Genomic DNA, 22,702 nt, shown 5'->3' on the forward strand with positions numbered 1-22,702 from the left:
TAATAAGTTGAGAAAGTTCCCAATAATAAAAAATGATATTTCTTCGTTCGTTCTTTTTGTAAGATTTTTATATGGTTTTGAGTATCCGTATCCATATGAAATATGAAAAAGACGAGTATCTATGTTAATTGTTTTCTAACTAATGGTTTCAAAAACAAAAAAATTCGAAAGCAAAAAATTGAGTATTTGGGTGTTGAAGCTTATTATATTTCTATGTTTAAATTAGAGAATTTCAATTTTTTTTTTCTTAAAGTTCTAATATTCAATAAGAGGAATTGAAAAGAAAAAAAAAAAAAAAAAAAAAAAAAGAATTAGATTAAGAGTGTATTTGAGGAGAAAAAAAAAATTAAAATCAAACGGATTTTAAACTAAATTTGAATCCAATTAAGTTTAGACGACGATTGTAACAGAAAACCCTAGTGTCTCTGTTGCTCTTCTAAAACCCTAATTCCAGAGTCTCTTCTCCACCTCCAGAATTCTGCGTCTCTGCTTGCTCAATCTTCGAACGAACAATGGTACTCTCTCTCTCTCTCTCTCTCTCTCTCTCTCTGTTTGAAATTGAATGATAAAATGTAGTTTTGATTGATATCTAGTGTGACTTTATGTATTTGTGTTGTAAAATGGCAGACTGCAGAGAAAGTGAACCCCAAAGCATACCCATTGGCCGACGCGCAACTTACAATCACCATTCTTGATCTTGTTCAACAAGCTGCTAACTACAAGCAAATCAAGAAGGGCGCCAATGAAGGTACCCTCTCTTCTTGTACCATTCTCTTGACACATTCTCGTGTTCACTATCACACGAATGAGTTCTGTTTCTATTTTGATTTTTTGTTTTGTGTGACTTTACCAGCAACCAAGACGCTGAACAGGGGTATATCTGAGTTCGTTGTCATGGCCGCTGATACCGAGCCCCTTGAAATCCTCCTCCATCTTCCTCTGTTAGCCGAGGATAAGGTACTCTTCAATCCTCAATAGAGGAGTTTATTTATTTTGAGTTCATTGGATTATTTGATGTGTTTCTGGGTTTTGAGGCTACATGTACCAAGATAAGGATTTGTATAAGAACTGATACCCTTATTCTTGACCTGCCAAAGAGGCTGTAGCCAAATCATACGAGTGAAGTTTACTGGCCGGTTGTTGTTCTCTGTCAACAAATCTGCTTACCGAACTTCCTACATTTCTTTTCACCTTTCCTTAGTAATCTGTTTATTTACCTTTTCCCCTTTGAATGAATAAGCTCACATGATAAGAAGGTTGGACAAGTGAAACGGCATAGGGTTTCGCCTTCTAAAATTTCTGTCATCTTCTAGGCAAGCTGCATTAGCCTCTATAATTGACATACCCAATAAGCTGCTCTAGGCATTTCTCCTTGAGAACTTGTTAGTAGTTTTCATTTTTTGGTAGCTTCTCTTCCAGGATATATATGTATATATAAAGGGTTATGTGAGCTGCATTAGTCTCTATAATTGACATGTACCCAATAAGCTGCTCTAGGCGTTTCTCTTTGAGAATTTGTTAGTGGTGCTCATTTTTTGGTAGCTTCTCTTTCTAGATATATATATGTAAAGGGTTATGTGAAATGGAAGTATTCCAATAATTGCAACCTCGAAAACCCGAATACCACTCCTCAGTATAGTTACGCCCGTACCAATCTGTGTTACAAAGGGTACTATCATTAAAATCGTATCAATGGAGATGTCTAGTTTTTGTTGTATCAATTGAAGTTTAGTTTGGAAGCAGTTAGCCCCTGTTTTTATGTTTTCTCTAGTCATAATTTCCTGCTTACAGACTGATTTTTGATGTCTGTATCTTGGTAATGGAAAAAAGTGTTGCATTTCATTTTGCAGAATGTGCCCTATGTGTTTGTCCCGTCTAAGCAAGCACTTGGCCGAGCTTGTGGAGTTACAAGACCTGTTATCGCCTGTTCTGTGACAACAAATGAAGGAAGCCAATTGAAGTCGCAAATACAGCAACTCAAGGTAAGTAATTGTGCCAGTAAATATCTCCCTTCTTTTCCAAATTCGTCCCCTGACAACATGTTATGGCCCTTATGTTTGATATATAGGACGCCATTGAGAAGCTCCTGATTTGAAGATCTGCAATTGGCAATTGAGAAGCTTCTTGGTTCATGGTGGTCGATCCCCCTTAGTGGAGGAATATGTAACAACCACTACAATTTTCTTTCTCAAGAGATCCGATTATTGTTTAGAAAGAGTGATGATCCTTCATTATGTTTGCTATATCATGATTTTGGTTAGATATTTGACATTAAATGTTTGACAAAGATGAATATAATCGGATTTCTAGAACTATTTTGAATCACAAGTGTGCGTCGATCATCGTCTACAACTATTTAATTCATATCTCTAATATATAAATAACAAGATTTATAACTCAATAAATTTCTATTGAAGATATGTATTTTTATGATTCTTATGAATAGTATAAAATTAACATTTTTAATTATATTGTAAACAAAACTTATAAAACATTCAAATGAATAGCAACAAAATATTAGGAATATAATATAAACCATAAGCTGTTTAACTTATTTTATAAATGTAAAAGTTATATTTATTACTTATTATTTTTCTATAAATATCCATTCACATACACACTTAGTGATATTTTCATGAGAGAAGTATAAATTTTGAAAACATTATATGTTTTTTCTTTATAATTCGAATCTTTAAACAAAAAGTGGGCGTGCCGGAGTGGTTATCGGGCATGACTAGAAATCATGTGGGCTTTGCCCGCGCAGGTTCGAATCCTGCCGCTCACGCTTTTTTTGTTTTTTTTGTTTTTCTCTTTTTTCTTCCTTTAAGAGACAGTGATTTTCTTGAGTCTGATAGTTGAATGGTTAAAAAGAGAAGGAAACACCCACAAGAACAATAAGACATGAACAGATATTTATTTTCATTAATCATCCATCAAGTTCAAATAAAGCTGTGAGCGTTAGTTAGTTCATCAATCACGACATGGAGGGGATCTCCACATTCCCATGTATCCTACACGCTCCAAGCAAGCTCTGTAATGCACGTACTCCCGCCCCTCCTGGTAAGACAAAAAGATATTGTTGGGCGATAGATAGTAAAACTATATATGGAAAATGGTCTAAACGACTGTTTATAAACAGAAAAAAAAAAAACAGGTAGAGACATATATGGTAGATAGTTATATATAATAAAGCTACATCGTAAATTGAAGATATATAGTAAACAAAAACTATATATATACCCTTAAGCTGTGTTTTGAAGATGTTTTGAAGATGTTTCTGCATTCCTCCGCATTTTTCTCTCTTCTATTCTATGTGTTCATCTAGATCGAATATGTGTATTGTTGTGCGATCCTAACACATAACTGCATCAAGCTTTATCTTCTCTTTCTCCATCTTTTCGAACAGTTTCATTACCGAATCGTAATCTCTGTGTTGTGCGTAGCCGGAGATCAATGCTGTCCAAGCGAATTAACTTATGTTTCATTGAAAACTCTTTGGGACTCTTGAATGCCCCCACGCTTTGCATACATGTCTAGGAGTGCTTCTGAAATAATAGCGTCGAAGTTCAATCCTACTTATATCAAATGAAAATGCCAAATGCTTTATAGAAATGGCTTGGATTCCATTATTGAACACCAAAATAGCTTCTAACCCATGATCTCCCTCTTGTGCATAGCCAGTAATCAACGCTCTCCAGGATACCCAATCCCGGCTGCGCATTTGATCAAACACTTGTCGAGCGTCCACAAGATGTTCCCATCTCGAGTACATCGTAATCAAAGCATTTCCAACAAAAACATCACCATGGAATCCACATTTCGTGATAAGAGTATGCAACTGCCAACCAACAAGAAAATCTTCTCCATCTAAGCAGAAGGAAAGTGTGGTAGCTAAAATCCTGATGGCGGGTAAGTACGAGAGCGAAGGTAATTGATCGTTGAAATCTGTTTCGTTTCCCTCTCCCAAGTCCATAGTTAGTAGATATTATCTGTTTTGGCCCGTTACGTATCGCACCTCACGGCTGGAAAGATTTCCACACCGTTGCAAAGAATGTTTCGTTCTCCTCTCTAACCGACGTGGAAATCTTTTGGAAAAAAAAAAAAACAGGTAGTTATTACCTAACTCGATTAGGGGAAGTTCCAAATTACCTCCCATAAATTTTAAAATTATCCATATTATACCTTAAATTTTGATTAAAATTCTTTTTTGTTGTATTGGAACCATACGTTGAGACTCAAATGAGCTTTGTAGGGTCGAGATTGGTTGGTGTAAGATTCACTCGCGACTTCTTTCTCGAGCTTCTAATTAATTATAGTCGCTTTCAGTCACCTAACCAATGTTTAGACGACCACTTTATAAATAATGTATCATTTATATATAAAAAAAATCCCACGATCATGAACGCCCCAATGACACTGGTGACACGTGGGACGCTATTTTCACACCTAGCACTTACAATAATTTCATCTTTTAAGCAAACACCTCCCCCACAAAAAATTCAAATAATATTAGTGAACATGGATTTTATGGTTATATCTTAAATAAATAAAAAAAATCAAGATGTAGGAGACAGTGCTTAACAGCCCAAGCGTACCGCTAGCAGATATTGTCTATTTTAGGCTTTCATTTCTGGACTTTCGTTTTAAAACGGGCTGCTACAGAGAGGTTTCCACACCTTTAGGATGAATGTTTTGTTCTCTTCTACAACCAATACCGATCTCACACCGTTATCGTATAGACAGTTGACTTTGTAACAATACAAAATTATAATGAAAAGACACCAAAATAGTTATATTTGACACCATACTGAGCGCCTCTAATTGAAGTCGTTAGCTACCTTGAATAAAATCTTATTATTATTATTATAAATATTATAAACATGTGACAATTAGATATTTTTGTGAAACTAAGGATAAGATTAAATAATTGTTGGAGGGAATTATAATATAAGGTATGATTTAGGGGTGGAAAGCATATCTTAGTTTAAATATAATATATAGTTTGATTGATATGCGATGTATTGACTATAGTTTCCAACTATATATTATAATCCATGTGATGCATCCTCATATTCAAAGCATATTCCTCATTCCCTTTCATCATTTCTCTTTCCCATTATGTTTTTTGAAACAAATAGCAAACACATCATGATCTCTTCCCATGATAATATGATTTGCTTTTGAGCTACTTTATTGTATCATTTTATTTGCTACACCTTCACATTTGGAGCCTTTTGGGAAGTGGAATTCCAAACATATAGTTCTAATAATATACGCTCCCCTGTGTCTAGGACACCTGGATATCGAACCATGAATGATAAAGGGTCTCTCGAGAATGACCCATTGCATCGGAAACAAAGATGTCAATGAGTACTGATTAATAGAAGTAGGTTTGTCCATGGGTAGTAGTATACTATGTGGGACGGAGTAGTAAGGGTCCTTCTCACTTCCTACGAGTCGTTTGACGAAAAAGACTTTCTGGGTAGTAAATGAACTAAATGCTTGTTAATCTACGATGGTAAAAACGCCCTTTGTAATAGCCAAAAACCCTAATTTATTTATAAAACCACGCAACCACGTCGTAACGCTACAAATTATTTTGATGACGGATTTTAGCTTCTCAATGCTAAAAAAACAGCCATTGGGATGCTGCTCCACATGTTTTAAGCCTCAACGACTTCTTTAGTTCACTGATTCCGACATATTGATCCAAAATATGAAAAGTTAGTTTTTGTGATATCCCACGTTGGTTGAGGAGGAGAACGAAACACTCTTTGTAAGGGTGTGGAAACCTTTTCCTAGCAGACATGTTTTAAAGCTTTGAGAGAAAGCTCAAAGAAGACAATATCTACTGGCGGTGGCCTAGACCGTTACAATTTTGCTCTAACTATTTAATTTTGTACAAAGTAAACAAATATGTGTGGGTAAATTTTGCAAATTAGTTATAAAAATACTTCGAAAAAGTTTCCTATCACCTCTTGGCAAAGTATAATCATGTTAACACAAACTTCACGTTTCATGTTTTATACACGTACAAACCAATTTAAACATATCTCAACTGATTAAGACATACATCTTTGATCAATCAAAAGATCAGAATCAGCTTATAATGATAATAATAATTAATACTCACACAAACCAAACACGTATGCTACAAACCAAAGTTTCTAGATACACACACGATCGCAGTCGACAAACAAAAACTCGACAACATACATATATATATATATATATATATATAAAGCAAATCATTAAGAGATGTATTATAGAAAAGTTTGAAGAAGAAAATGTGTTTGTTAGAGGCTTTACAGCTGGGGAATTTGAAGACCAGACACGTGGGAGAGATGAAGATCATAAAGTAAAGATAGGCCACAAGGGTTGGGAAAGGGATAGGGCGTCCACACAAACAATAGCAGTTCAGATTGGTATCATATTTTAATTCATTGATTCAACAAAAAGGCAGCAAAATGGGGGGAAGAGAGGGCCCCTTGGGGATTACTCATATCATCTCATATCATCTCATATCATATGAATTATGAATTAAAATGCATTCCATTTTTGATTCTGTGGTGCTTAGTGGAGAATTTCTTTTGGTTATTTATTCAATGGGCGGTGGGCGTCTGATAGTTCCATATTGTTTGGTCTGTGGGTATCTTCATCAACCCTACCTCTCAGGTGCAATGCATGCTTTTGGATATTCCACTGAGGCACGTGAGGCACCCCACAACATCACGTGGCTTTTGCCAACCCACTTGGATTTTAATTCTGTAGTTTTCTTTCAATTATTTGAGTTTATATTATTTGTGTTTGGATTGGGGAATGTCAACGCTCTCCTATGTCAACGCTTGGAACATGTATCATTGCTCTTCTTACTTCTTGTTTCTTCATTCCCCCCACTTGGGTCAACTTGGCATATAATTCATTAATGTGAGATCTTATATAGGTTGGGAGGAGAAAGAAGCATTCTTTATATGGGTATCAGAGTTAAACACTGGACGATGTGCTAGCGAGGAGGCTAAGCCCTGCAGGGAGTGGACACAAGGCAGTGTGCTAGCAAGGACGCTGGCTTCGAACAGGGTGGATTTGGGGGGTCCCACATCAATTGGAGAAGGGAATGAGTACTAGCGAGGATGCTGGGCTCCGATGGGAGGTGGATTGTGAGATCTCACATCTAAAGGTGTGAAAACCTCTCTCAAGTAGACGCGTTTTAAAAACCTTGAGAAAAGCTCGAAAGAGAAAGCCAAAGAGGATAATATCTGTTAAAGGTGGGTTTAGGCTGTTACAAATGGTATCAGAGTCAATCACTGGACGATGTGCTAGCGAGGAGGCTAAGCCCTGAAGTGGGTGGACACAAGGTAATGTGCTAGCAAGGACACTGGCTCCAAAGGGGGTGGATTTGGGGGGTCCCACATCGATTGGAGAAAGGAATGAGTGCTAGTGAGGACGCTAGGCCCCGAATGGGGTGGATTGTGAGATCTCACATCTAGAGGTGTGGAAACTTCTCTCTAGCAGATGCATTTTAAAAATCTTGAAGGAAAGCCTAAAGAGAACCATATTTGTTAAATGTGAGCTTGAACGGTAAGAAGAGAATATCCGCTAGAGATGTTACACCTAATGATGGGTTTTGTAAATTTGTTGGTAAATTTGGATATTACTTTGTTGGAAGAACATGTCTTGGATTTGGATGTTGTTCGGTTGCTGTCTGTCGGTGATGTGGCAGTAGGCTAGGGTCGCAGCCCATGAGATCGAAGTTTAGAAGAAGTTGATCAAAGATGGCGCCTACCTTAGGGAATTTGGGTGGGTTAATATGGGTAGGGAAGATATTTTTGTGGGGGAATGTCTATAGATTTGGACGTATATGCAAAAATGTTATAGTGGGGTGAGTATTATGAAGAGCTAGGTAGCTAGTTAAAGGAGAAGAAAATGATATAAAGAGAGCCTACTCCAATGCAAACGATATGATACGTATACATCGAACGAATTCGGATAAATTGCACTTTTCGTCACTAAAGGTTAGATTTTTAGTTTGCTACTTGGTCCGAGTGGTTCCATAGTTAACAATTTTCACCATTAAGATTTGGATTTGCTTCTCTATGGTCCACGAGGGACTCACAATAGACGTTTTTTCGGTCATTGAAGGAGTTGGATTGAATCGTTAACTGGCTAAATGAAATGAGGAAGTAGTAGTAGTATGTTAACGTATTGATATTGAGTATCAAGCTTATGTCAGTTGTCGTGTTGGGTTTACTGTCGTCGTTCTCAACTCAATTGAAGATGTTTCATTTGAAGTCAATGGCAAAAAGGGTGCCAATGGTCTTTGTTGACAAGGAATCTCTTAATGGTCTTGTAACTGAGAAAGAATCTTTCGTGGTCTTTAATGATTGTCATCTATTAGCTAGGAAGCTAGCTAGACACGAAGTAAATGCCTAGATTAGAGTAATTACGTTGACATGTTAGAATCGATAGACACTATTAGAAATACTACTTTGACATCTCAATGTTACTGTCGGTGAGCCTAAAGTTGAAACATATGAGTCTCTTTTTTGGTGGAAGACATCCATAGCTCATGAAACTACGACTTCTTTGTATATATGTTCGGCTTTTTTGAGCGGTTTTAAACCCTAGGACACGATTCTTAAAGTAATTTAGAGGCACAATTATGCACCTTCTTTTTCGATACCTCGATTATAGGAACTCTATGGTTAAGCGTGTTTTACTTGAAACAATTCTATGTTTGGTGACCTCCTATAAATTTTCCTGAGATGTATGTGAGTGAAGACAAATCATATTAGAAGGACTTGTGTTGACTTGTGGAATGACCATGTCGTTGGAGAATATCGAAGCTATCTAGTGCTGAATCCTAATCCGAATCCCACACATGGATTATTACACTAGTGGACATAGTCTCTTTCTATAACAGTTCAGGCCCACTGCTAGTAGATATTGTCCATTTTGGCTTGGATTATTACACTAGTGGACATAGTCTCTTTCTATAACAGTTCAGGCCCACTGCCAATAGATATTGTCCATTTTGGCTTGTTACGTATCGCCATCAGCCTCATAATTTTAAAACAAGTCTAATAGGGAGAGGTTTCCATACCCTTACAAGGAATGTTTCGTTCTTCTCTCCAACCACTGTAAAATTTCACAATCCACCCCCTTGAGGATTCAACGTCCTTGTTGGCACACCGCTTAGTACCTGTCTCTGATACCATTTCTTGATTTGTGCATGTCATCTTTGCACAGAGGCCATGTTAATCTTCTCTATATCGTTTCAATTTTATCGGATGTCACCGTAGTGAGCTTGGGCTGTTACACTTTTTCTACACTATTATTCGTTTCGTTGGTGTGATCTGCTAACATAACTACTCCAGGGGAGGATCATATTTAATATATCCTTCTGATATATTGATCCTTTGGGCAACATAATAATCATGTTGTTGTGTTTATCCAAACCTAAAAAGATTGCAATTCTGACTAGAATCAGATCAAGACATATACACTCAGTTTCATCCACAAACTTTTTTCATTCATATCCTAAAAAGTTCATCTTTTGATAATGGTTAAAGATCAAAGAGACTGTTCTTAATCTAAATTTGAGGAGCCAGGTGAGTTTATTGAGATGGGCAATTCCCAAAACGAGTTAAAAGCAAAAGTAGATTTGGGAAACCCCAAATTATTGAACCGACATATCTGTGCGCCACATGTCTCCACAAAAACAACGCTTCAGGAGAGACCAATAATATAGCAGAGTAGAAAGCAATTTGAAAGGCAGCACTTATGGTTTGGAAGAAAGACAAAAAGAAAGTAACCAATGGAAGGCTCCCTATGGGGCTTGGCTTGGGGTCGATGCGGAGAAAATGGAGAGGATGAGGAAGTTTAAGTGGTGGGATCAACAAAGGCTTTGCTTTTTGGACCCTTTGTGGGGTACCAAAACCACTTGCAAAAACTTCACAACCAGAAGCAATGATACTGATAAGAATAAGAGCCTTTCTGCTAACACTAACTCTCTCTCTCTCTCTTGTACTCTCCACAAAACCAAAGGGGAGAAGATATAAGGTTATAATTGCTATTTGGAAGGCTCATATTGGTCTTGCTTCTTCCAGATTCCAATCTTTTCCCAGCATCCTTCGTCCACTCAGTAATTAGGTGAAGTTATGAGTTTAGTGCATTCTTAAGCTTTTAACACTGCGTCTATGAAACTACTCCATACAAGCTTGTTAGATAATGCTTTGTAAGTACCATTATTGAACGAGGTTGTCATAATGTAATAGCTCAAGCTCATTGCTAGCAGATATTGTCCTCTTTGGGCTTCCCCTTTCAAACGTGTCTGTTAGGGAGAGGTTTCCACACCCTTATAATGAATGTTTCGTTCTCCTCCCCAACCGATGTGGGATCTCACAACTAGAGAGAGACTTCTACACCCTTATAAAGAATGTTTTGTTCTACTTCCCAATCGATGTAGGATCTCACAACTAAAGAGAGGCTTCTACACCCTTGTAAAGAATGTTTCGTTCTACTCCCCAACCGATGTGGGATCTCACAACTAGAGAGAGGCTTTTACACCCTTATAAAGAATGTTTTGTTCTACTCCCCAACCAATGTGAAATCTTATCATCCACCTCCCAAATGGAATTAGAGTCAGTCACTGGATAGTACGAGACACTGGTTGGAGTAGGGATAGACCCTCTTTATAGTAGATATGTTTTAAAATGCGGAGGTTGATGGCGATACGTAATAGCCCTAAGCAGACAATATCTACTAGCTGTTAGCTAACGGTTTAATCGGTAAACACATGGAATAATCCCTTTGAGATGGAAAATTGAAAGTAAGTTCTTGGAAACTTTTAGAAATACACATAAACCAGACAGATGTATGAATTGAAAAGCTTTAAAGACTTATTTAGAGAATGAAAAAACTGAATCAACAACTTACAGATTAACCAAAATAATAACATGGAGAGGGGAAAAAAAAGGGAAAGAAAAAGAAGAAGATTACAAGAACAAAAGTTTCAATCAGTGCCAGAACCTTCCACTGAAATGCGATCAACCTAATCCTTAGCTTTCCTTTTATCAACAACAAAAACAGTGCCTTTGTGCCTCGTCAACTTGCAATGGGATTCCCCTCTTCATTCACAAATCTTTGCCTATAAAAGCACCAACTTCTAAGCTCTTAGCAGACTGTGAGTTCAAATAACACTAAGCATTTCAAAGAAACCCCCCTCTTCCTCCTTCTCCTTCTTTCCAAGCTTCAAAAATGGTAGATTCTTTGAAAAGAGAGCTCCAATGGAGCCTCTCTCTTCTTCTTCACCTCCATTTTCGTCTCCTTTTAAATGGGTTTGCTTAAAGTTTCTATCTTTTTTTGTTGTTAGGATGGTAAGCTAAGCTGGACAGTAGCTGATGCAGTGGATTACAAAGGCTTTCCTGCAGAAAAATCTAAGACTGGTGGATGGGTTCCTGCTGCTCTTATCTTAGGTATATGAATATTCAGCTCTTTAATCTTTAAAAATGTGATTCATTTTAAAATGTTTTGTGTTCCATAAAGCTTCTTTCTTAATTTCGTTCAAAACAGAATCAACAAAAAGTTGAGCCTTTTCTGCTTTGAATCTTCTTTAAATATAAACAAAACTATGATTAACTTTTGAATATAATTATGCATGCAAATTTAAAAGTAATACTTATGAGGTAAGTATCATTCAAATCACTTTATGCTTTTATTCAACGTCGAGTTATGGAATAATTGGCACGAGGGGAATTGGCTTGGGCTTCTTCTTGTTCTTCTTTCTGTCTCTGTGTTTTTCCCGAGAAAATAACAGTGTTCTGCAAATTTTCCTGAGAAAATATGGAAATGGTAGCATATTCCTTCACGATTCGTTTGAGGGTTTTGTTGCTTTTGGTGTTGCCTTTCTCAGGAAGATCACTTTTTTTCTTCTTTTTTTTTTTTCCATACTGTTCATAATTGGAAGCAAGAACTTGATGAGTAATAATTTTCAGGTATTGAAATATGCGAGAGGCTATCAACAATGGGAATAGCAGTGAATCTTGTGACGTATTTGGGTGGGGTAATGCATCTACCCAGTGCAGGTTCAGCCAATATCGTTACAGATTTCATGGGAACATGTTTTCTGCTGTGTTTGCTTGGTGGGTTTTTAGCTGATTCTTTCCTTGGACGATATTATACCATTCTCATCTCGGCTTCCATTCAAACTCTGGTATGTTTTGAATCAATCATTTTAAGAGCTAAACATATGGCGGCGGTTGTTGATTAATATGGTTAAATGTTTGGTGCTATAGGGGACTGCTGCACTTGCAGTTTCAACAAAACTGCCACAGCTTCGTCCGCCGCCGTGTGATGGCATCAAAGACTGCAAGGAAGCAAATGGGTTTCAAATGGGAATTCTGTACCTAGCTTTGTATCTGATTGCTTTGGGGACTGGTGGCTTAAAATCAAGCATTTCTGGTTTTGGAACAGACCAGTTTGATGAGACAGATGAGAAGGAAAAGGCTAAGATGGCGTTCTTCTTTAACAGGTTCTTCCTGTTCATCAGCACTGGGACTTTGATGGCTGTTACTGTGCTGGTTTATATTCAAGATGAAGTTGGTCGGAGTTGGGCTTATGGGATCTGTTCTGTCTCGATGCTTGTCGCGATTTCGTTGTTTCTTTTGGGGACTAAGCGGTACAGATACAAGAAGAGCAAGGGGAGCCCTGTTGTTCATATACTTCAAGTGATTGCTGCAGCAATCAAGAAGAGAAAACTGGAGCTTCCTCAGAATGTTGGTATGCTTTATGAGGATTCTTCTGAGCAAGGTTCAAGAATCGAGCACACGAAACAATTCCAGTATGTTAATTGTTCTTGGAGTTCATTGTTCAAGAATCCTTTCTTGAAGTTTAGTTTAGTTGATTAATGTGATTCCTTTTGGCATAGGTTCTTGGACAAGGCTGCAATCGTTGAACAAGGAGATTTTGAGGCGCATGGAGCTGCTTCAGCTCTAAATCCATGGAAGCTAAGCTCAGTGACGAAAGTGGAGGAGGTGAAAATGATGGCAAGATTGCTGCCAATATGGGCCACAACCATCATCTTCTGGACTACATATGCCCAGATGATCACTTTCTCAGTTCAACAAGCTTCCACCATGGAAAGGTCCGTTGGATCATTCCAAATCCCAGCAGGCTCTCTCACTGTCTTCTTTGTAGCAGCCATACTGATAACTCTTGGTGTTTATGACCGTATAATCATGCCTCTTTGGAAGAAATGGAAAGGAAAACAAGGTAAATCAAGATCCATTAAACTCAAGTACATACACCTTCAAAGAATCCTGACTAATTATGTTCTTATGCCACAGGTTTCACAAACATTCAGAGAATGGCCATAGGCCTTGTCCTGTCAATACTTGGAATGGCAGCAGCAGCCATAGCCGAGAGGAAGAGGCTAGCAGTGGCAAAAGCAGTGGGCGGCGACACAGCTACTCTGCCTATAAGTGTGTTCCTATTGATCCCACAGTTCTTCTTGGTGGGTGCAGGGGAAGCCTTCATATACACAGGGCAGCTTGATTTCTTCATAACCAAGGCCCCCAAAGGGATGAAAACCATGAGTACTGGTCTGTTCCTCACCACTTTATCACTTGGGTTTTTCATCAGCAGCTTCTTGGTTTCTGTTGTGAAGAGAGTGACAGGAACCGATGGAGAAGGCTGGCTTGCAGACAATATAAACTACGGCAGACTTGACTGTTTCTATGGGCTATTGACCATATTAAGCCTTATAAACTTTGTTGCTTTTCTGGTTTGTGTTATATGGTACGTGCCACAAAAGCGCAAGGACCAGCAGAAGAGTGGCATAGTCAATGGCAACATGGCTGAAGAGAAATGCTAGAGGGAACTATTCACACACTCCCAAGTGTTATGTAATGTTTTGACTTTTCCTTCCAATTCTCTGATGCACTTTAAATTATCATCTAAAGTAGTTTGGATTGAGAATGTATGATGGTTTATGTATAAAGTACTGCCAGTTTCAAACGATGAATCCAATGTCCATGCACCAAAATTTCAGTCATCTCTCCCACAATTCTTTAGCAACTCCATCAGATTCGGACCGAACTTGTTCTTCGGGTTATGGGATTATCCAATTCTAGATCATGGGTTTGTTGAGGATTGTTGGGAGAGAAGTCTCACATCGGCTAATTAAGGGGTTGATCATGAGTTTATAAGTAATGAATACATCTCCATTGGTATGAGGTCTTTTGGGAAACCAAAAGGAAAGTCACGAGAGCTTATGCTCAAAGTGGACAATATCGTATCATTGTGGAGGTCCCTGGTTCCTAACATGGGTTTAGGGTTTAGGGTTTAGGGTTTAGGGTGAGCCTCGAAGGTGTAATTAAAAGTGACTAAAGTGTCGAACAAATAGTATACTCACTTCAAAGGCTCCAGAGAAGAAGTCGAGCCTCGATTAAGGGAAGGCTGTTCAAGGGCTTCATAGGCTTCAGGGGAGGCTCTATGGTGTACTTTATTCGAAGGGAGGATTGTTGGAAGAGGAGTCCCACATCGGCTAATTAATGGGTTGATCATGAGTTTATAAGTAAGGAATACATCTCCATTGGTACGAGGCCTTTTGGAGAAACCAAAAGTAAAGCCGCGAGAGGTTATACTTAAAGTGGACAATATCATATCATTGTGGAAGCTCCTGATTCCTAACAGGGTTTGCATGGTATGATCATACTAATTCGAAGAAAAGAGCTCAGGTTCGAAGAAAAAGCTCGTCCTGAGCTCGAGTATATGTCACGTTGGCTTGGCTTGGCATGCTGTGTGGCAAACAAAAGTTGGAATGTAGAATTATGTTATCCCCATACAAAAACCAGACGAATCCAGAGATTGGACCGAATCATAATGGGAAGATTTTGGAGAATAATGAATGGTCGGCAATGGCAAGTGGGGAGAAGAAGAACAACAACGATGGAGGAAAGTTTGAATAATCCTTTTGAAAGAACAAAACGGGGAGCGGGTGAGGGGCCAGCGTTATCCTCTTAACCAAAAAGAACAAATTCGTTATGTACAAAATGGAATAAAATCACCTCAATCAGCAAGAATATGCATAAGGACATACTGATAAGGACGAGCAGCATTAGCAGTGCCATCCCTCTAATCTTAACTTGAATTACGCCTTCGTTAACTAAGAGCATATGCTAGGAAAGATCTCCTCTCCGACCAATGTGGGATCTCACAAATTATGTTTGTTATTAATATCAACTCGAGCTTCAATCCCATTAGCATTTTTATCGTAATGCTCCCTATAAAACCAAACAAGCACAATCTTTTAATCTTCAAAAAATCTTTGTTCGCTCATAGCATATAAGTGAGGACAATATTTCCATTAGTACAGCCTTTTCGAATGGTTCTAAAAGCAAAGCTAAGAAGAGGGTCGATATTCAAACTATAGGATAGATATCAGCAAATTGAGAAGGAGAGTTCATTAGCATGTAAATAACAAGAAGAACATAACAGCAGACCCAGACGCATAATAGAGTTATCAGAAGACCTTTTGATCAGAAGCAGCAGAGCCAACAACATAGCAGCCATGCAGCTTTGCGAGCCGTCCAACCAAACTCCCAGCAGACACAAACACTAAATCCTAACCAAAACCAAAATAAATGAGAACATAACTTCATTCCTGTAAATACACTTTAATATCCCTTTAAGGGCATACCTTTTCAGCAAACAGATAGTTTTACCTTAAATGAACGTTAAAAAGAGCTAAGAGTTTCATCTTTGACAGAGATGGTGAGTATAACCCATTAGAGCTGTACAAAAGAAAATTGACATGACTACTAAAACCAAGCAAAGCATTGTCATCACGTTTGTCGTTGTCGTTGTCGTTGTCGTCGTCATCGTCATCTTGACAATATCAAACGGAGAATTTCTCCCGAGTGCTTAAAAGATTTCTCAGTTTCCTCCAGGCAATGATTCTTCTCCTCCCTACTCCAGCTCTGGTATACAATCATGGTTCAGTACAACACAATATAACAAAAAGATGTTCTTGGAATTCAATGGAAAACAATCGATGACACGAAAGAAAAAAGCAAATCGACCCCGTAGGACGAAACATAGTGGCTTACTTCGGCAACTTTGTTCAGCTTCTCCCTTACATTCTCCAGCATTTGGGAAAGGTCACCCTCCCATTTATAAAATTCCAACTCTTTGTTGTTGAGTATCTTTTCTGCTACCTACAGTAGATGAATGTAAAAGTGGGACTAAGTCAATTGAAGGGAAGAACTCGCACCACATGACGACACAACACGGCTTATACCGAGGTATATTATCGCTACATGACAAGGAGAAATTCAACAAATGTGACATTTTGACAATTCTAAATGAAAGTTGCAACTTTAGAACATGTAACGCGAGCAATTTATTCTCGAAACCAAAGACCTCCGCCCCGCCCTGCCCCCTCATCCTTCTTTTTAGCATTTGTGAGTATCTGACTCAATTGATTGACCTCAGCCAACAATCATTCTGAATGCCCTGCTACCTACGGCCCAATTTCTAACTAACAATATTCTCTGAGCCCCACGCTACGGTCTCGTGTACCTGCATCTTCCTTCCCACGCTTTCGCACATACACTTTCGTGATTGCATTCTATCAAGTTACATGCACCTCAACTATTTTCACGTAACAACACATGATCGTACTATATTTAGTTGTCAAGGAAACCAATATTCTAATAGGTGGCCACCATGACTAAAAACTCAGCCTTTTTGTGAGATCTCATATCAGTTGGAGAGGGGAACGAAGCATTCCTTATAAACGTGTGAAAACCTTTCCCTAACAGACGCGTTTTAAAAACCTTGAGAGGAAGTCCAAAAGGGAAAGCCCAAAGAGGACAATATTTGCTAACGGTGAGTTTGGGCTGTTACAAATGGTGTTAGAGCCAGGTACCGGACGGTGTGCCAGCGAGGACGTTGGGCCCTCAAGGAGGGTGGATTGTGAGATCCCACATCGGTCAGAGAGGAGAATGAAACATTCCTTATAAGAGTGTGGAAACCTCTTCCTAGCATATGCGTTTTAAAACCTTAAGGGAAAACCCAAATAAGACAATATCTACTGGCGGTGGGCTTAGGCTGTTACACTTTTACGGTTTACATTGGCACTTATTTGACAACTCGAGTCAAAACCAAAAATGTAACTGGAAGAATGAAAATGAACACATGGTGAATTTGCATGCATATGAAGACAAAGCTCAGAAAGAGTTCCTCAAGATAATATTTGTTTACCTTTCGCCCAATCATCCGACCACCAGCAGTGTGGGCAAAGTACATATTATAGAAATGGCAAATAAATGCTTGAGGATCCTTCTCGGATATCTCTTCAAGATAACGAGCATAGGTAATTCCAGGAGAAGAAGGCTCAGGAATCACAAAGCCTTGCTCTTTGAACCATTCCAAATCTTTTGCCAATGGTTCAGACCTTTCCAATCCTGTGTTACTAAACTCTGCATCTATTATCACATACAATTAGTGCACCAATTCAAAAACAAAACAACGAAAAAGCTCATATAACCAAGTCAAATGCTCTGTTAACCCCCCAAACTCCAAACTAGAAAAGTTCATAATAAGATATTCAAACAAGTTATATATGTAACCATCCAAACTCATCACTAGCAGATATTGTCCGCTTTGGGCTTTGCTTTATAGTTTTAAAACGCATCTGCTAGGGAGAGATTTCCACACCCTTATAAGGAATGCTTCATTCCCCTCTCCAACCGATTGAGATCTCACAATCCACCCCCTTGGGGGCCAGTGTCCTTGTTGGCACGTTGCCCGGTGACGGGCTTTGATACCATTTGTAACAATTCAAGTCTACCACTAGCAGATGTTGTCCGCTTTGACCCCTTAGTATTGTCATTAGCCTCAAGGTTTTATAACGCGTCTATTAAAGAGAAGTTTCCACACCCTTATAAGGAATGCTTCGTTTCCCTCTCCGATTATGGAATCTCACAAACAGCGATGAGGCTGAGCCCCAAAAGGGGATGGATGCCAGGCAGTGTGGCAGCAAGGATTGGAACAACATATGCACGCCCAAAGTGAATCAAGACATAAGTAAAAAATTCATAAAAATCCGTATTCAAGAAGCCAGGAAATGAGCAAAACAAACTTACAGAACGGAAATACAGCCTTGGCAATGATTGTATCAAGTGTATCATAAACCAGTTTGCTATCAACAAGAAACCTCAAATACCCTTCAACAGTCGGCTCCCATTCAGCAACAGGCCCCTCTTGGGGCTCTTTGCTCACTTTCTCACCCTCTTTAGCTTGATCCCTGGTGTGCAATTTCATCGCCACAAACCTCATCTCCTCAACAAACCCCTTTGATTCACCAGGGTACCTCTTCTTCGGCTTCTCAGCCGTGGTGGCCAAAATAAGGGGCACAACCTTCGTTCGAACGGTTGAAATTCCCACAGGATTCTTCGCGAAGAGAACCCTTTTGGGTAAGAAACAGGAATCCAAACTTGGGTTCGAAAAAGAAGCGGGAACCATGAAAAGGGTTTTATTGAAGAGAGACTGAGAAGGGGAAATTGAGTTAAGGGAAGCCATAGTCGAAGAAAACCAGTAGTGGGTAATAAGAAACAGAGATTTGAATCAGGGGTTCACAGAATGTTGAAGAAGAAGCTATGAATGTTGTTTATAAGGGGAAATTGAAGAAAACAAATGGTACCCATTAACCAGAAAGAGACAGAAGAAGGAAGAAGGAAGAAGCAAGGTAGGGGAATGGAGCTGAAGTCGCTGGGTTCCGTGTCCACCATCGCTCTCTGGATAATTCCAATGCGGGATCATCAACGCAGCGAGCTTTTTTTTCCTTCCTAAAAATATGTTTCCATGTAAAGAAACAAAAATATTAACATATTTCTATTTGGACATTCTAGATTCTTGAGGTGATTGATCCTTACTTTAGATTTGGATGTCACCCACAAACAAAAATATGCATATAATAAACTTTGTTTTATTGATCTTGGAAATATGCTTATACCCACGTGGCATGATTCAAATAGAACAATATTTAGGGGTGAGACTAGAACGGTTATGAGTGTTATCAGTGAGACACCATGCAGCATGCTTACCAAGTATCTGATCTCTAAGAGTGATGAATTGTGAGAAGGGAAATATGATTATAAGAGACGGCATTTTAAAACCATAAGATTAACTGTGATACATAATGGACTAAAATAGACAATATTTTAAATTGATGGATGATTTAACATAGGCATGTACTTATAAGTTCGTATTATTCCGATTATAGAAGATAATAGAGATGATTATTTTGAGTAGTATTGAACTCATCACTGGTTATTGAACTGGGAACAGAGTTTTCTAATCTCCCCTTGTGTGCCGGTCTTGACGTCGAGGCTACTCAGCTTAACCATGGCTTTCTTGAACTCATAGTTAAATCTGAGGCCGAGCAAGCCCCTTAAGTTGCCCGCATACCTCTGCACAATGTCTTTGGTTGAAGCGTGTTGCCACAGCCTCTGGTCCGACTCCAAAACACCATTTCCATTGACCAAGTTCTTGAAGAAGCTGTTGTCGAATCTCAACTGGCTGTCCTTGTCCATTGCCACGCCTCTGAACGGATCTCCATCCAATGGGCACAGCGTTCTGAGTTGGGTCAAGAAGGATGGGTTTATGGTTGGGTCTGCATTCCCTGTGCTTGTGAAGTTCTGTAGCCGGTAACTGAATAGTTGGCAGTCTGTTCGTCCGATCGTGTGCGCACCTGTCATCCACCCATCATCACTATAAACTACCGCTCATTTTTGGGATATTATAAAGAAGGCGAGAGAAGGTGTAACACTTCAAGCTCGGAGCTAGTCGATATTGTCTTTTTTTAACTTCTCCTTTCAAATTATCACGGAGAGGTTTCTACACTCTTACAAAGAATATTTTGTTTGACTCTCCAATCAATGCGGAATTTCACAACCCACTCTTTTTCACGGCCTAGCGTCCTTGCTGACACTCATTCCTCTCTCCAATCGATTGCGAGATCTCACAATTCACACTTCTTCGAGACCCAGCGTCCTCTCTGCCACTCATTTCTCTCTCCATATCTTTATAAGAATGTTTTATTCCTCTCTCAAACCGAGGTGGGATCTCAAAGTCCACCCTCCTTTGAGACCCAACGTCCTCATTGGCACTCATTACTCTCTCCAATCAATTGTGAGATCTCACATCGATTTGAGAGAGGAATGAGTGCAAGTGAAAACCCTAGACATGAAAGGGAGTGGATTTTGAGATCCCACATCAATTGGAGAGAGAAACGAGTGTCAGCAAAGATGGTGACCCTCAAAGAATAGATTGTGAAATGGAGAGAGAAAAGAGTGTCAATAAGGACACTGGACACTGGTCCTCGAGGGTAGATTGTAAAATCCCACCTCGGTTGCAGAGGGGAACAAAACACTGTTTACAAAATTGTGTAAACCTCCCTCAAGCAAACGTGTTTTAAAAACATTTAGTGAAAATCTGAAAGAGAAAGTTGACAATATCGACTAACGGTGAGCTTGGTCTGTTACAAACATATACGAACCAACTAGGGTTACAAGATCTTCTTCAGTAAGCCCTTTCTCAGCGAACTTTTGTATGTGGACATCAATGGGCTCAAATGGAGAAGGAAGATCTTCAGCTTGGAAACTCATAGACACTCGCCCATCCCTTCTTCCAGTGGGCACAGACCAGCTTGGGCCATCACTCTGCAACATGGTTTCAAATCCAACCCTTTTAACCCTACATATCAAAGCCTTACAAAGCAATCAAATGAAGAGTTACCAAGTCTACAGCATCACGAGTAGCCAAAGCAAGTATATCCGCGCAAGAAACAACCCCAGGGCACAGATTTTCAAGCTGAGCTTTTGCATCATCGACTACTTCAAAGCCTCTCAACCCCATGTTTGGCCCTGCATTTATTTCAGCTCGTTCGTCCATGATCAACACTGAACCATCGCACCCCTGCCCATGTTTAATCAAAAACATCTTATCGGTCGGTTATTACACGTGCATGAATATGTATGTTGAAGATTGTTGGGAGGGAGTCACACGTTGGCTAATTTAGAAGATAGCCATGGAGAGCAAAGTCATGAGAGCTTATACTCAAAGTGCACAATATCATACAATTATGGAGAGTTGTGATTCCTAACATGGTATCAAAGTCATACCTTAATTTTGTCATGTTAATAGAATACTCAAGTGTCGGAGGTGTAGTCAAAGGTGACTCATGTGTCGAACAAAGGATGTACTTTATTCAAGGGCTCCAAAGAAAGGAGTCAAGCCTCGATTAAGGGGAGACTGTTCGAGGGTTACATAGACCTCAAGGAAGGCTCTATAGTGTACTTTGTTCGAGGGAGGATTGTTGAGAATTGTTGGGAGAGAGAGTTTATAAATTAAGAAATACATCTCCATTAGTATGAGACCTTTCGAGAAAAGGGCTTATAAGTAAGGAATACATCTGCATTTATGCTCAAAGTGGACAATATCATACCACTCGGAGAGCCGTGATTTTTAACGTAATATAACTTGAACCTTAAACCCTAAACCCTAAACCCTAAACTTGAAAAACGGGGTAAAGAATTGAAAACCTGAACGAAACAGTCGTGGAAGTGAAGCCTGAGCAACCCAGCAGCGATGGTGGGATCAGCCTTGTAATATGACTGAACAGTGGACCTGACAATGGACTCAGCTCTAGGACAAGATTTGGAGTAAAACCCAACAGCCAGCTGAGCTTTTACAGGCAAAATCGTTGCTAGAATTCCCACAAAAACCCACCAAATGGCTTTGGTTTGCCCCATTTTAGGCTATTCTATAGGTTTTGATCAAAGCTCTACAATTACTGCTATGCTTCTATTATGGCTTCCATTGCATATCTATTTATAGCCCTTTTGCTTTGGCTGTGTTGTGTTGAATTTAGAGCTTCTCCCAATGAACTCCTACAAAACTTAGTGGAAAACAGGCCTGCGTTCCATCCAACTACAAGTGGTGAGTTTAAAATGAAGTTAATCTAATTTGGCCTTATTTTTTATGTTCTTTTTCAGCTTTCACAAACTATTCGTTATAAGAGATAATGGGGTATTTCCTTGTCTGTATTTTAAGATGTAAAAGAGATACAAATTGATTTTATTATATATTTAAGCATTATACAACTCTCAGCCAATACACTGAAAGTGTGTTAGGTTTAGTGCAAGTATACACTTAGACAGCAATATGGTTACCAGAATATTAAATAATACTTTTCAAGAAAAGAAAGTGGGAAAATTACCTCTACTTCATCTGCAAAAATATCTGACATTAAAGATATTTGAACATTTTGAAGATTTTTCATTTGATCAGAGGTAGGGGCCGCGCGAACGCAGGCCCCCACTACCACAAATTATGACGTAGGCTCTGCCTCTCAGGACAGACCTTAGGCGGGTACACCTCCTATCGTGCAATGGAGGTCACCAACATAGGCCATGGGTCTTCATGATCGCCCATCGACCCCGTCCAGGTAAGTAATTGTTATCGTAACCAGTTCATCCCTTTTTATAGCCACTCCCGCCTCTCATCTCTGCAACTCCTCCGATGTGGGACGAAATCAAAGTTTCCGCAAAATAAACAACGGTTAAATGAGGGAATTTAGTGGCAGCTAATTTTAGGGTTTAGTTCAAATGGGTTTATCCAGAAAGCTCTACATGCAACC

The 22,702-nt window shown here is 39.1% G+C and overlaps 4 protein-coding genes and 4 non-coding genes across 12 annotated transcripts; 4 read left to right on the forward strand and 4 right to left on the reverse strand.

Moving 5' to 3' along the window:
• Nucleotides 1–355: 355 nt before the first annotated feature.
• Nucleotides 356–2,328, forward strand: LOC111780250 (uncharacterized). Its single transcript, XM_023660601.2, has 5 exons — nt 356–515; nt 628–748; nt 854–957; nt 1,851–1,982; nt 2,069–2,328. Exons 1-5 carry the CDS (start codon nt 513–515, stop codon nt 2,093–2,095), a joined length of 387 nt encoding a protein of 128 aa, XP_023516369.1. The 5' UTR covers nt 356–512; the 3' UTR covers nt 2,096–2,328.
• Nucleotides 1,098–1,183, forward strand: LOC111780763 (small nucleolar RNA snoR109). The gene has a single exon (XR_002812908.2). It is a non-coding gene; the product is annotated as a small nucleolar RNA snoR109 (small nucleolar RNA).
• A 375-nt stretch (nt 2,329–2,703) lies between the features above and the next one.
• On the forward strand, nt 2,704–2,785 carry TRNAS-AGA (transfer RNA serine (anticodon AGA)). The gene has a single exon. It is a non-coding gene; the product is annotated as a tRNA-Ser (tRNA).
• Nucleotides 2,786–9,200: 6,415 nt separating this feature from the next.
• On the reverse strand, nt 9,201–9,303 carry LOC111780749 (U6 spliceosomal RNA). Its single transcript, XR_002812891.1, has one exon. It is a non-coding gene; the product is annotated as a U6 spliceosomal RNA (small nuclear RNA).
• Nucleotides 9,304–11,099: 1,796 nt separating this feature from the next.
• LOC111779639 (protein NRT1/ PTR FAMILY 6.2) lies at nt 11,100–14,050 on the forward strand. The gene is made up of 6 exons (XM_023659732.2): nt 11,100–11,259; nt 11,372–11,474; nt 11,994–12,211; nt 12,294–12,838; nt 12,926–13,269; nt 13,344–14,050. The coding sequence occupies exons 1-6, from the start codon at nt 11,257–11,259 to the stop codon at nt 13,868–13,870; spliced, it is 1,740 nt and encodes a 579-aa protein (XP_023515500.2). The 5' UTR covers nt 11,100–11,256; the 3' UTR covers nt 13,871–14,050.
• An 879-nt stretch (nt 14,051–14,929) lies between these two features.
• On the reverse strand, nt 14,930–18,864 carry LOC111780627 (heme oxygenase 1, chloroplastic). 5 transcript variants are annotated; one of them, XR_015413705.1, is made up of 6 exons: nt 18,147–18,864; nt 17,263–17,486; nt 16,107–16,214; nt 15,723–15,977; nt 15,530–15,615; nt 14,930–15,281 (listed from the first exon to the last, which is right to left on the reverse strand). XR_015413705.1 is itself a non-coding variant. In XM_023661075.2 (4 exons), the coding sequence occupies exons 1-4, from the start codon at nt 18,580–18,582 to the stop codon at nt 15,882–15,884; spliced, it is 864 nt and encodes a 287-aa protein (XP_023516843.2). In that variant the 5' UTR covers nt 18,583–18,864; the 3' UTR covers nt 15,439–15,881. The 5 variants fall into 5 exon arrangements, 1 of the variants encoding a protein (XP_023516843.2); XR_015413704.1 differs by having other exon boundaries at nt 15,530–15,622; XR_002812873.2 differs by lacking the exon at nt 14,930–15,281 and having other exon boundaries at nt 15,439–15,615.
• Nucleotides 18,865–19,204: 340 nt separating this feature from the next.
• On the reverse strand, nt 19,205–21,882 carry LOC111780581 (peroxidase superfamily protein). The gene is made up of 4 exons (XM_023661013.2): nt 21,606–21,882; nt 20,800–20,979; nt 20,561–20,723; nt 19,205–19,753 (listed from the first exon to the last, which is right to left on the reverse strand). Exons 1-4 carry the CDS (start codon nt 21,813–21,815, stop codon nt 19,326–19,328), a joined length of 981 nt encoding a protein of 326 aa, XP_023516781.2. The 5' UTR covers nt 21,816–21,882; the 3' UTR covers nt 19,205–19,325.
• A 473-nt stretch (nt 21,883–22,355) lies between these two features.
• On the reverse strand, nt 22,356–22,518 carry LOC111780768 (U1 spliceosomal RNA). Its single transcript, XR_002812914.1, has one exon. It is a non-coding gene; the product is annotated as a U1 spliceosomal RNA (small nuclear RNA).
• Between the last annotated feature and the right edge of the window lie 184 nt (nt 22,519–22,702).

The sequence above is a fragment of the Cucurbita pepo genome, chromosome 18, assembly GCF_057944985.1.
Source record: "Cucurbita pepo subsp. pepo isolate OVF chromosome 18, ASM5794498v1, whole genome shotgun sequence".
Classification (NCBI taxonomy): domain Eukaryota; kingdom Viridiplantae; phylum Streptophyta; class Magnoliopsida; order Cucurbitales; family Cucurbitaceae; genus Cucurbita; species Cucurbita pepo.

Bases quoted from the DNA above. Each gene is read 5' to 3' on its own strand.
- LOC111780581 (XM_023661013.2), bottom strand. From the start codon at position 21,815: ATGGGGCAAACCAAAGCCATTTGGTGGGTTTTTGTGGGAATTCTAGCA. The intron at 20,724-20,799 runs GTAACTCTTCAT...ACCATGTTGCAG, and splicing joins CTCGTGATGCTGTAGACTTG to AGTGATGGCCCAAGCTGGTC. The intron at 19,754-20,560 runs GTTCGTATATGT...GGTGGATGACAG, and splicing joins AGATCTTGTAACCCTAGTTG to GTGCGCACACGATCGGACGA.
- LOC111779639 (XM_023659732.2), top strand. The intron at 12,212-12,293 runs GTATGTTTTGAA...TTGGTGCTATAG, and splicing joins CGGCTTCCATTCAAACTCTG to GGGACTGCTGCACTTGCAGT. The intron at 12,839-12,925 runs GTATGTTAATTG...CTTTTGGCATAG, and splicing joins GAGCACACGAAACAATTCCA to GTTCTTGGACAAGGCTGCAA.
- LOC111780627 (XM_023661075.2), bottom strand. From the start codon at position 18,582: ATGGCTTCCCTTAACTCAATTTCCCCTTCTCAGTCTCTCTTCAATAAA. The intron at 17,487-18,146 runs GTAAGTTTGTTT...ATGTGATAATAG, and splicing joins CAAGGCTGTATTTCCGTTCT to ATGCAGAGTTTAGTAACACA. The intron at 15,978-16,106 runs GTAAGCCACTAT...ATTGTATACCAG, and splicing joins AGCTGAACAAAGTTGCCGAA to AGCTGGAGTAGGGAGGAGAA.
- LOC111780250 (XM_023660601.2), top strand. The intron at 749-853 runs GTACCCTCTCTT...TGACTTTACCAG, and splicing joins CAAGAAGGGCGCCAATGAAG to CAACCAAGACGCTGAACAGG. The intron at 1,983-2,068 runs GTAAGTAATTGT...TTTGATATATAG, and splicing joins CGCAAATACAGCAACTCAAG to GACGCCATTGAGAAGCTCCT.